Consider the following 12451-nt stretch of genomic DNA (forward strand, 5'->3'; position numbering starts at 1 on the left):
ACGATAAATCAAAATCATCTCTATCTAGACAAAGCCTTTAATTATCCTTAATGTGAAACTCAATATTAAAACAGCTTGTTATGAGTTCTACATGCGTTGTGTCAGCCGCAGGATTCTAGCTGTTATATTTACCTGCTTCGCCATCAGGGCTGATCAATCAACTGAGCAAGATTGGCTCCTCAAACACCAGTAACGTGACATCCACAGAGGAGTTCCGAAGGATTGTGACCGAGGTGGAGCGGATGCTAAGAGAGATGAGAGAGAAGGATTTCAAACACCCCAAGGGTCTGGCGACGAAGGAACACGAAGACGCTAAAAAGTGTAAGTTCTAGAGAGGTTTCAGGCTGAGCTGATTCAAATACTATTTTCTGGGACTACAGTTTTCTCACATACATTAGTTAGTATGTGCTCCAAAAGCCAGCCAGACATCCAAGCATATTAAAAGTTTGGCTTAAATATTATGACTATTTGCGTTTTAACATCCACCAGCCTTTTCATATCATTGTAGACCTGTCCATGTAATGTGAAATCAACGTAGAGTGAGTCATTGTCGTAAAATAACAAAGAGATGTCTGAAAGTAGCTAAACCCCTCAGTGCAAACACAAAGCCATTTCTAGTTGTCCATTCTGCCTCCAGGTCCCTTAATAGTTCCAACCCTAGGCACTTACTTCATATGTCTCGCAGGTAATTCTGGTTTGGTCTTACGAAACTGAGATCCCAGTCTAACTTTTTAAAATCTTTTCATATTTTTGCACGAACGATGTCATTAAATTGTATTATGCCGACATTTGTTGAACACATTAGTTTTCGTTTGTAAATACTTACCTTACCTAATGAGACTTTTACATTGAGTTTGACAGCTGAGGATTTGAAGTACAAGTTGTTAGACTAGAAAGATTTTTGTCCGTCCAGGTTGAGGTTCTATGTCCTGTGTAAGATTGATCTGCATTGATGTTAATGTTGTTAACCTCTTAATCCAGTGCTGGATCGTGTGAAAACAGAGTTGCTAACCAGTCTTAAGGCCAACCAGGACTTGCTGAGTGATATCAGGAAGCGGTTGGACACTTATAGCTCTGAGGTGATGGATCTGCGGGACGCTATGAACGAAGCAGTGAATAAGACCATAGAGGCAGAGGGTCTCAACAGCCTTAACTACAACAATCTGGAGGAGAACAAGGTAGAAGTCTTGAACTCCACTTTCCAAAAACCACAACAATAGTGAGAAGCAATTGTACATCTTTCAAAATTCCAGAATGTTGGTTTTAATATTGCTCTTTCTTTGAATGTACAAACAGTCATAGACAATATGTTACTAAATAGACTTTTACATTTTATTGTCACAGCTGAAGATCAATGACTTGGAGGCACAACATGGAGAATTGGTGGGAGCCTTAAAGATGGCAGAAGATGCTCTGGTTCAGGTTTCTGACTTCCTGCAAATGATAGAAAACATGAAAGAGGTACAATATCACACTTACATAGCAATGAACTAATGCATGTGGCTCTGAAGGAACCAAACCAGGCCACACACAACCCAGCACCATTTAAGTCATAAGCTTATTTTTTTATTTACCAGGAATATGAGAAGTTGGCGGCTGGGCTGGATGGAGCCCGAGTTCCAATAATGGACAAAGTGAAGAAGTTCTCTCCTGCAAGCAACAAGTTATCCATTGTGGAACAGGCTGAGGAGCATGCAAAGCTTTTAAGTCAGGTGGCAAAGAACTTGTTCAGGTGAGAAACGTATAACAGTGTGTGTCTAGCTGAATCTACACACTGGTAAACTGGTTTGGACATGATCTATGTCTGCAACATAACTGGTGCCTCTTTTGTAGGTAAATCCATTGTTTTCATAAAATATCTTAATTCCTTTTTATAATTTTTATTCAATTTTAGTGCAATTGGGGACTCTAATCAAGACGTATTTATCCAGAAAGCCATTAATGCCTCCAATGCATACTCCAGTATTATTGATGGCATCAAACAAGCTGAGAAGGCAGCAAAAGAAGCCAATCGAGCAGCTGGAGAAGCACTTAAGGTGGGTGGAGTGTCCCAGATGTCTGGCGGTGGCCCATCTGTGCTGGCGTTGGACTGGAAAGACCCACCTGTACTTTGTGGCAAATAATCCCATTTCTCCATGTACATTGCTAGAAAGCTACTACTTTTCCTCTATTCACTGGTTAATTGTAAGTGGAAAATCCACGACCATCTTTAGACACATCAGCTAACAGACAGATGAAATAGCGAGGTGATAATGTCCGTTTATTGTAAGCTGTCCATACTGAGCCTCTCCTTGTCTATCAACAGAATGTGGTTTCCCAGGAGCTTGGGAAGAAGGGGAAAGAATTAAAGGACAACAGTTCAAAGTTGGAAGAAAGAGCCAAAGCTGCCCAGAATGAACTGGACGGAGGTGAGCTCAGTGATAACCTTGTGGGGGATCACTTACATAGAGGGTGCATATCAAATATTGATATCATGTTGTTTTCCCATTGTGAATATAAGCAAGGTTTATTCTTTTTTTTTAATGCATAGTGTATTTTGCACCAAAAACTTTTCATTTCTCTGCATGCTTGCTCTAGAATGTAAGCTCTCCAGGTCAGAGGTCCTCTCTACTGTGTCTCTTGTCTGTCCACCTCGTACAAGCCAGATGTCATGTCTTAAGTTAAATCTTCTGTTTGTTCACTAACCTGCGTGTCATTTGTACCTGTACTCGTGCTAACTGTAATTACTCGGTCATGAGTATCCATATATATGTTGTTATGCATAAGTTTACTCATGGATCTGTTATTATATTTATTATATTCATGTACATTCCTATGTGTAACATGCTTGTCATATTTGTAAAATGACTCTCCTTCGCTATGGATTCTGTGGCGACCTGAAAATGAAAAATGATGTTTCCTTCGCATGCGATGGAACCGGAGATATAAACATTCAAATATTAACTTGGTAGAGTGCCACCCAGTGGATAAGTTGTGAAGTGTGTTCTAATTGCCATTCAATACCTATCATATGATTGCTTCTCATTTTATTTAGTGGAGTGCATATGTAAATGTCTTAATGAGACACGTTGACATCCTTTTTCCACAGACGTCCTGAAAAAACTTCAGGATGCAAAAAAGAAGCTTCAGGACAGCAACACAAAGAAAAATAAACTCCAATCTGAGTTGAAATCTGCCAACGACAAAATCGGCATGACACGAGGTAAAACCTCTAAATTTGTTACCATGTCAGCAGAATTTGAGAGACTCCTTTCAGCCAAGAAACGGACAATATTTTTAATCCATATTTATAGCACTTAAGTGACAGTAATATTTGTGTAAATCGGATTGCACTTCTAATGAAACATTTCTTTAATATCACATGTACTATAAGAAATCATGTATGCAAATTGTAAGGATATTAAAAGTTACCCAAGTTCTGTATAAATGCAGCCTGCTGACTTGCCAAGTCACAGAGCCGCTAGTTGGTGACTAGTGGAACTGCCATTTGTTTTATTTTTTTCCCTAACTTCCAGTGATTTATGTACAGTAAAAAGCAATACACATAGCATAGATGAGAATATTATATATGCTTTACGTGGAAGGCTATGCACGGTCTCCGTATGTAGAACTATGATTTAACCACTTGTTTGGTATGTTACAGATAATGTTACAGATGACATAACAAGTGCCAAATTCAAAGCCGCCGAGGCTAACGACACGGCCACCAGAGTGCAAGCTACATTGACTGACATCAAGAAGAACTTGGAGCTGTGGAAGAATAAGTATGGGAACATGCAGAATGAAGATGTGAACAGGGCAGTAGAAGAGACGAAATCTTCTGGTAAGTAACACATTGTGATTCCAATGCTGCAAGAAACAGCCAATCAGATATCACTTTGTACACTAATGAAACCAATATCTGATTGGTTACTCACTGCACAATTTAGTTATTTGCTTCATGCTAACAAATAACCGAGTTATACCGATGGCATACTTTGGTTTAATTTATAGTTTTCTCCTAAAGCTTTTAATTTGGTGCCACAGTGAGGCCATTGCCGAATAATATGATTGTAATCAGTCGGATTATTATCGGACATGTTGGAAGATGTGGTTATAAGATTACCTCTGTCAGCGTGTGCAATCTGTATATAAACAAGACTAAATCCTTACTCCTTTACTTTAGTGGTTGGCGGCACTCACAGACCAACGGTTTCCTCTGTTCCTGTTACGACTGCGAGCCATTCAGTTATTGATTTGAGGCAATACACCAGAAAGATGGTCTAAAATAAAGTCTTAAATGCTCACCTGAGCTGCTTTATAATAAAGCATAACAGAACAGCACAATGTGTCTGGGAGAGGGGGAGGAAAGCCTCTCTCCCCTTCCCTTCCCTTCCTCTTTCTCAGGTGTGCAAGAAGAGTGGAGGAGCCCCCTGAAAAGTTGCACTGTTCTGTCATGCTAGAGTTATGTAGCCTCAAATCAGTATGTGCAGTTATCTTCTGACCCCCTGACAGGCCCCGATGTAATCTGTAATAAATGGCTGGATCTCATCTAATTCAGACAATTTTAGGATATGGTGATTCTAGCATCTCGTTATATCTGTTTAGGCAGATTGCTCACCAGCTTTACATCTTAGTCCTGCTTCAAACAAATTTTAGGATCTTGATACATCAGTTTAACTTTTCTCTCTTTGTCTCACCAAGTCACCAATTTGGAAAACACCATTCCACTGCTTCTGGATAAACTCAACAGACTAGAGGGTCGCCAGGGCAACAACGGTTCCATCTCTGACAGTATCCACCGCATACGGCAGCTGATCTCGCAGGCCAGAGATGCCGCCAGCAAGGTGTGTAGGGCCGGGACAGATTGTGGTAGTAATTCTCCGTCTGCAAAACATATTTAATAATGATATTGTGTGATCTTTTGTGCCATTAAGGATAATGACAAAGTCTTATTTAACTGTACAGTGGTCTTCTGACCTGGTGGGTCTCCCTTGGAGCACCAACAGTCCAGCACTGCTCTTTTCTCTGCTACTAAGACAAACCTGATTCACATACTCAGCAGAGTTGTCAATGTCCCTCCCTGAGATCTCCCCTTGTGCGTGAATGATAAGTTCATGGAGCAGGGTATCACAACACCATTGCCTATTTGAAATGGCAATTGGTATTAAGAGTGAGAACTGGTTGGTTGGATTTGTCAGGAGAACCTTCCAGTTTGGAAGATTGCTACATCCCAGGTAATTAGGACCTTATATAACAGTACTTGGTTAAAACCACACTAAAAAAATATTATGTTTTGGGGAGAGTTATCTTGTTTAATTATGTTATCTAGAGCCGGATTTAGACCACATGGGGCCCTATGCAAGATACTGGTTTGGGGCCCCCTCCCTGAAAAAATCCATAGCACTATAGTTTTTTAGCATAACATATACCCCTATTTAGGGGCTGGCTGGAAGACTTTAGCCCGGGGGTGCAAGCATATAGCACTGGCCCATAAGTAGCGGCCCATTTTTAAAGGTTGGTCTCACCACTAGCCCTGGGAGGGCCCTCTGAGAACCACTGGGCCCTAGGCAATTGCCTAGTTTGGCTAATGGTAAATCCGGCCCTGATGTTATCACACATTTTGTATCCACAGTTTATAACAAGATTGATAGAACATTAATGTGAGCTTTATTAAAAAAAAATGTGATGTTTTAGAAGATAATTAAATAATTTACCACCCCCTAATCTCTGGCTCCTCCTCATTCGCTCCTCCTTCTTTTGTCTTTCAGGTTAGAGTGCCTGTGAAATTTAATGGAAGTTCTTGGGTTCAGCTACGGACCCCAAGTAATCTGCAGGATCTGGCAGCCTACACCTCTCTCAAATTGCACATCCAGAACTCCAACCCACAGAACAAAAAGAAGCGACAAGTTGACTCTGAGCAGATGCAGTTTGTGATGTTCCTCGGACACAAGGATGTAAGGATGATGCAAATAGTGTTTCGTGAAAGGGTTATAATTGAACAATCATCGTGGTTGTCTTGACAATATTGTTTTATTTATCTCAATTATCCTTTAATTACTACATAAAAGATATATATGGTGTTTAGTGCTATTTATTTGTGTAAACGGAGGCAGCCATTTGTGGGCTGAAGGAATATTGGTGAGAATGCAGCCTATCAATGACTAGAATCACTTGAAACACTATTGTAACTCTATTGAACATGGTTGTAATGTCACAATGCACAAAATGTCTGCTTCCATTCTGAGGGTTACATTTGATGAGTCGGCAATACATTACTGTCTCCTTTCCCCCGATTGTGTGGTTATAAAGGCTCGTGGGAAAGAAATCTGAAGGGGGTGATGTTTGTCGTGTTACATGGGTTTATCCAGGAGTAATTCTTATGGGATCATGCAGGAATAACAGTACATTTAATATCTGAAATTTACCCTTGATTCACCTGAGAGACTCCACCCACTAAGATAAAGATGAATATTTTCCCTTTAATAATGTTAACATCTCAGGACTTGTTCCACAGGGTCAAGGGGATTACTTTGGCTTGATCCTGAGAGGCAACAGATTGCAGTGTGTCTATCGACTGGGAGACCAGGAACCAACCTACCTGTCTGCTAACGAGGACATTAAAGAGCAGTTTGTCACTGTTGTCATTGAAAGGTGAGCATATTCTGTACTTGTGTTTATTGTGTATACTTGAAATATTTAAAGCACCCAAACACAGTGGAGGCAGCCATTTTATAGGATGTACACTTGGTAGTATTATTATTATTATTATCATTTATTTGTTAGGCGCCACAAGGTATCCGCAGCGCCGCACACAGTACTAACAGTAGACTATACAGGGTGAAACCATACAGAACAATGAACAAAAAGTACCAATACTTCAGAAACTCCGTCTAGTCATATGCAGTAAAAATGGAGCTGAAGAACAGGTATGGAGACAGGAGGGAAGGGGGCCCTGCTCATACGAGCTTACATCCTAAGGGAGGGTAAACAGACCAGGCACAAGAGGAGCCAGTTGAGGCAAGAGGAGATGGGGGTTAAGTAGATGGTTGGTAGGCTTTGAGGAAGAGGTGAGTTTTGAGTGCACGTTTGAAGGAGCACAGAGTAGGAGAGAAACGGATGGAACGAGGGAGGTGGTTCCAGAGAAGGGGGGCTGCACGGGAAAAGTCTTGGATTCTGGAGTGGGAAGAGGTGATAAGGGTGGAGGAGAGGCAGCGGTCGTTGGCCGAGCGCAGGGAGCGGGCAGGAGTGTGAATGGAGAGGAGATTAGAGATATAAGGGGCAGTAGAGTTGGAGAGAGCCTTGTAAGTGGTGGTGAGGAGTTTGAAAAGAATTCTGTAGGGGAAGGGGAGCCAGTGTAAGGCAAGACAGAGAGGGAAGGCAGAGGAGAATCGGCGTGAGAGGAAGATGAGTCTTGCGGCCGCATTGAGTATAGAGCGGAGGGGGGAGAGACGGGAGTGGGGGAGGCCAGTGAGGAGGAGGTTACAATAATCAAGGCGGGAGATGATGAGTGCGTGGATGACAGTTTTGGTGGCATCCTGAGAGAGAAAAGGACGGATGCGGGTCATGTTGCGTAGTTGGAAGCGACAAGCTTGGGCAAGGGAATGAATGTGGGGGGCAAAAGAGAGAAAGAAGTCAAGGGTGACACCCAGGCAGCGAAGTTGGGTGACAGAGGAGATGGTGGTGTTGTTCACGACAATAGAGAGGTCATCGTGGGATGGGAGTCTGGACGGAGGAAAGACAATGAGTTCAGTTTTAGAGATATTGATTTTGAGAAAGCGCTCGGACATCCAGGAGGAGATGGCAAAGAGGCAGTCGGATACCCGGTGTATCAATTCACTGGGAATTAGTGACACCATTGACACATAGGGGGTAACTTAATTCAGTGCAAAGCCCCGTGGGAGCCTTACGTGAGGTGTACCTGCTCGCACTTCCAGGTATTATGGTAAGCAAAACATTGCTGATTTTTGCTCACACCTCTAACATGCAGAAGCTTATCACGCCACGCTCTGATGGGACATTGCTAGCAAAGGAATCTCTCCCCTCCATAATGTTTTATATATTGTAATTTATTATTGGGAGTAGCAGCTACCATATAGCTTTAGGCTAAGTACCCACTGATATTTGAGTTTCATTGAAAATCATTATCAGACTCAAGTTTGATATGTCGTTGTAAACTAGCGTTATCACTTGTGTTCAGGAGGATTCTGGAGGACACTACATTGCCCTTTAAGGTGTGTTATACTCATTGAATGGTGCAGGAGGCATTCAAAAAATAAATTGTCACTGAAACACAGCCTAAGCATGTAAAATCACAAGTTGGTCTGCTGACATTGGAAACTCCAGGTTCAGTTGTCAGTCCCATTTACATGCATTGTACTATTGTTGAAACACACCTGTAACTTAATGCCTATAGATATACGTTTTAGATGTTATCATTAGACCGCAAATGAACCTTGACACTCAGGCCAAAAAGAAAGTAGAACTCTTGCTTGACCTTGTAGTAACATTTGACCTGTTAAGACAGAATCCTTCTATTACTCGCCAAAAAACAAACTTATACAATATATATAATTTTACCAGGTAATTTACTTTTCAGTAACCTGATTGCTACACAGTATGGAGACAGTAATTTTCTGAGCTGGACAGTAGAGCCTTAAGAACCAGTGATGTCACTGATGATGCCTTCTGGTACATAGTGGTCCAGCCCACAAAATGGCTGCCTCCATTGTGCCTTAGTGATGTCACTAGCTCTTAGTGAGTTAATGTTCTGCTTTCCCATTAATATTGGTTCAGTTCATAAAAAGACTGCCCCCACTGTATGCAAGTAACAGTGGGGAAACATAACTGTGTGGAGAGGTCAATGAATAATGGGGAAAATAAGCACTTCATTGTGTGTTATATAAGTTGTTTTCTTGTTTTAATTTGTTCCATGATGCTTAGTGGCAACTACTAGAATGCCTCATTAATCTGTCTCCTCCCACTACTTTGTGGAAAATGTCACTGGCTTGACGGAGTATACAAATAAAAACGTAAAACAAAATGATTTAAGACTAGAACAAATGATAATAATGACCTGAGTTTTGTTAGCAGAGGATAGAAATCAGACTAAGCAGAGTGAGTCTTATCAGCACTGAAAGCTTGTGTTCTGCTGGGGATTCCTGCCTTTGTTGTGTCCCTGTCCTTATCTCTCTGTTTGTTCTTTCCTGACAGGATTCTACAGTACGGCCAGATGTCCATTTTTGTAACAAAGGACGGCTTACACGAGATCAAAGGAGACAGCACGGCCCAGGGCGAGCAGGGTCTACTCAACCTGGACCCCCAGAAAGTGGTGATCTACGTAGGGGGCTACCCTGCAGGATTCAAGGTACATTCACATGCCCACACTGGTTTATATACACCTCACAAACCAGAGATCACAGATATTGTTGTCATATCTTGTACGGCTCTCACAGTGTGGTGAGATTTGAAGCTCAAGTTTAAATTATTGAACAAGGTAAATAATTTGAAATTCATCCTTACCTTTACTACCAACTATTTTATGCAGCGCTTTATAGAGAATATTAAGTCATTTACATCAGTCCACAAACACACGCACACACTAGGAGAACATGCAAACTGTACGCAGCTAGTGCCTTGGCTCTCCTGTGACGCACTATGGCTAACCACGTCACCACTGTATGCTATAGTTCAATATAATAAAGATTATTACCCAAAAACCCTGGCTGCATTGTTGGACCCACATATACTGCGTATATAATATGTAAAGAAAAATTATTACATAAAGCCCTGTGCTGCAGTGAATTATTGATGGATTGTGTTACTAAGGGGTAAAATAGATAATTCTTTAGAATCAATGGCTGCAGTGTCCCTATTTAATACTTTTATATATGCGATTATGAGTCAATCTCTGACTGCAGTAGACTCTACTTTGTGAAATTATGGGGTAAAACATATTATTACCCAGAATCCCTGGCTGCAGTGAGCTCTGATATATTGTGGTAAAGCAGATTATTACCCAGAATCCCTGGCTGCAGTGAGAACTCTGCTAAATTGTGGTATTATGTGGTAAAGCAGATTATTACCCAGAAAATCTGGCTGCAGTGAGAACTCTGCTAAATTGTGGTATTATGTGGTAAAGCAGATTATTAATGCAGTAGATGCTCTGCATACTCTGTGATTATAGTGTAATATGATTCATTACCAATAATTCTTGGCTGTAGTAATCATAGCACATTTCAGAGTGAAATTAATAAAGTACAGTATATTTAACTCCAGGTAGTACCACAGAGTAGACCACATTTTAGTTGAAGAGCTAACACTTTGAATGGCAATTTTTAATTTGGAATATATCTTCTCCACTAATCTAATTTCAGCCTCCCGCATCACTTAGTTATCCCAACTTCAAAGGTTGCATCGAAATGGACACTTTAAATGAAAAACCGATCAGTCTGTACGACTTTGAGAAAACTTTCAAACTGGACACTGCAAAAGATAAGCCCTGTGCAAGGTATATTTCTAGATATTAGACTGTGGTCCTCAAAATTGTTACCTTTCCTTTGCCATTAATTGCCTCTTCTAAAAGATATTGGGAAACTGTAAGCATTTTTATGGAGATGCACTCCCCCTACTATTCTGTAGGTATTGCTATTGGCTAAGCGATGTTGTTTTATTTTCCAGTATAGACTTTTATGTTCATAGGCAGGACTTCTCCACCACACGCAATCCTGTTGTGAGGTCTACACACAGTGCTGATATTAGAGTCAAAGAGGCTCAAGGAAGGATACTAACTGAGACCCGGACGACCCAGCTTCACCTGATACACACCATACTTACATAAACATGCACACCCTTTATAATGTATAGGAGCTACCCCATCGGATATCTCCCAAATCCATTACCTGAAATTGACAGACCGCTAGCGCTGAATTACATAGGGAATACAATTGTTCTACCAACTGTACATAGCTCTTCCATATAGATCTATTGCAGAGCTATAGACAGATTATGTCCTCCGGCTCTCAGCTTTATGTAATGTGGGATCCTCTTATTTGTTAGACGTCGCGATCATGTTTAATTAAGAAGAGGTTGACGTACAATAGTAATAATATGTCTAGCAATATGTGTCTTACACTGAAACTAGAGTAAATCCTTATCAAAGACACTTGAAAGTTGGGGAGACAGGACAAATTCCCTCTTGGTTTTGCTCTAAAGAAGTCCCTGTCTACATACTGATCATGAATCTGTATATTAATTTAGAGGATGCTCTAATATATTGTGTGTATATATGTGTATATCTATATACATATATCTATATCCACACACACACACACACACACACACACACACACACACACACACACACGTCTATATACAACGTAACATCAATCATTGCAAAAGCTTATTAAAAGGCAGCTTACACATGTAACTGACAATATGACATGTTATTTAAAAATCTGGTTTTAATAGATCAAAATCAACCGGAGACCCCTGGCTTACTGATGGGTCTTACTTTGATGGGACTGGATACGCAGAGATTAAGCTAGAGGCTCTTCCAGGAACATCCAAGAGGTTTGAGCTTGATGTCCGCTTGGTTTCGTACAATGGCATCCTCTTCTTCCTTGATGCAGAGGTAAGTAATTGGACATTATATTTGAGCTTCCCAGATCTCTCTCAGACCACCATTCTCAACCACTTGAAATGTTAAAGATAAGTGTTACTTTATTTATATAACACCAAGATGTAATACAGATGTATTGCTTAATCATTCAGAACAGACCCTGCCCCAGTGGAACTTGCAGTCTAAATTCTCTACCATACAAACACATACACACTAATATTAACCTTCCAGTATGTTTTTGGAGTGTGGGAGGAACCCGGAGCACCCAGAGGGAACCCATACAAACATGGAGAGAACATACAAACTCCACCCAGATAGTGCTCTGGTTGGATTAGAACCCATGACACCAGCTGTGAGGCCGCAGTGCTAATTACTGTACCTGTACCTCCCTATGTCCTTTTTTATAAAGGAGTTTTCCATTTTCAGATGACTATAATGTATTGGCTTTCACATATACACCAGTAACCTTCATCTATATTTTATATCATCAAAGTTGTTTACTTTTGTTGCCTTTGGTTACCTGCTGTCTGGATACCATTGTATCCAGGGCAAAGCAGAGTCCTATCCCAGTCTAGTGATCCTATACATACATGCCTGATAGATTATTTCCTTCTTTTTTTTTTAAGTTGCAGGAGGGCATGTAAACACCAGTTAAAAAAAAAAAAAAAAATACATGTTACGACGAACAACCCCTTTTAGGTATCATGAAGATTTAGGTGATGAAAAAAAAAAATATATAATACTAAATAAACACATTCACGACTCACTAGGTAAATAACTCTGCCGCGCTAATGCAGAAATTTGTTTCTATATGCGCATCTACCATCTGTATCAGCCATTAGGGGGCAGACA

At 40.7% G+C, this 12451-nt stretch overlaps 1 protein-coding gene across 2 annotated transcripts in view; it reads left to right on the forward strand.

Annotated features, from left to right (window-relative positions):
• Positions 1-12451, forward strand: part of LAMA5 (laminin subunit alpha 5) — a 105956-nt gene that overhangs the window by 79118 nt on the left and 14387 nt on the right. For both annotated transcript variants that reach the window (XM_075176748.1, XM_075176749.1), the window contains exons 52-65: positions 148-321; positions 982-1178; positions 1345-1461; positions 1578-1732; positions 1895-2036; positions 2306-2408; positions 3089-3202; positions 3644-3823; positions 4684-4826; positions 5751-5936; positions 6497-6633; positions 9193-9346; positions 10356-10489; positions 11449-11611. In XM_075176748.1, the coding sequence (XP_075032849.1) occupies positions 148-321; positions 982-1178; positions 1345-1461; positions 1578-1732; positions 1895-2036; positions 2306-2408; positions 3089-3202; positions 3644-3823; positions 4684-4826; positions 5751-5936; positions 6497-6633; positions 9193-9346; positions 10356-10489; positions 11449-11611 (2099 nt within the window). The remainder of the gene's footprint in view (positions 1-147; positions 322-981; positions 1179-1344; positions 1462-1577; positions 1733-1894; positions 2037-2305; positions 2409-3088; positions 3203-3643; positions 3824-4683; positions 4827-5750; positions 5937-6496; positions 6634-9192; positions 9347-10355; positions 10490-11448; positions 11612-12451) is intronic.

The sequence above is a fragment of the Mixophyes fleayi genome, chromosome 6, assembly GCF_038048845.1.
Source record: "Mixophyes fleayi isolate aMixFle1 chromosome 6, aMixFle1.hap1, whole genome shotgun sequence".
NCBI classification, from domain to species: domain Eukaryota; kingdom Metazoa; phylum Chordata; class Amphibia; order Anura; family Limnodynastidae; genus Mixophyes; species Mixophyes fleayi.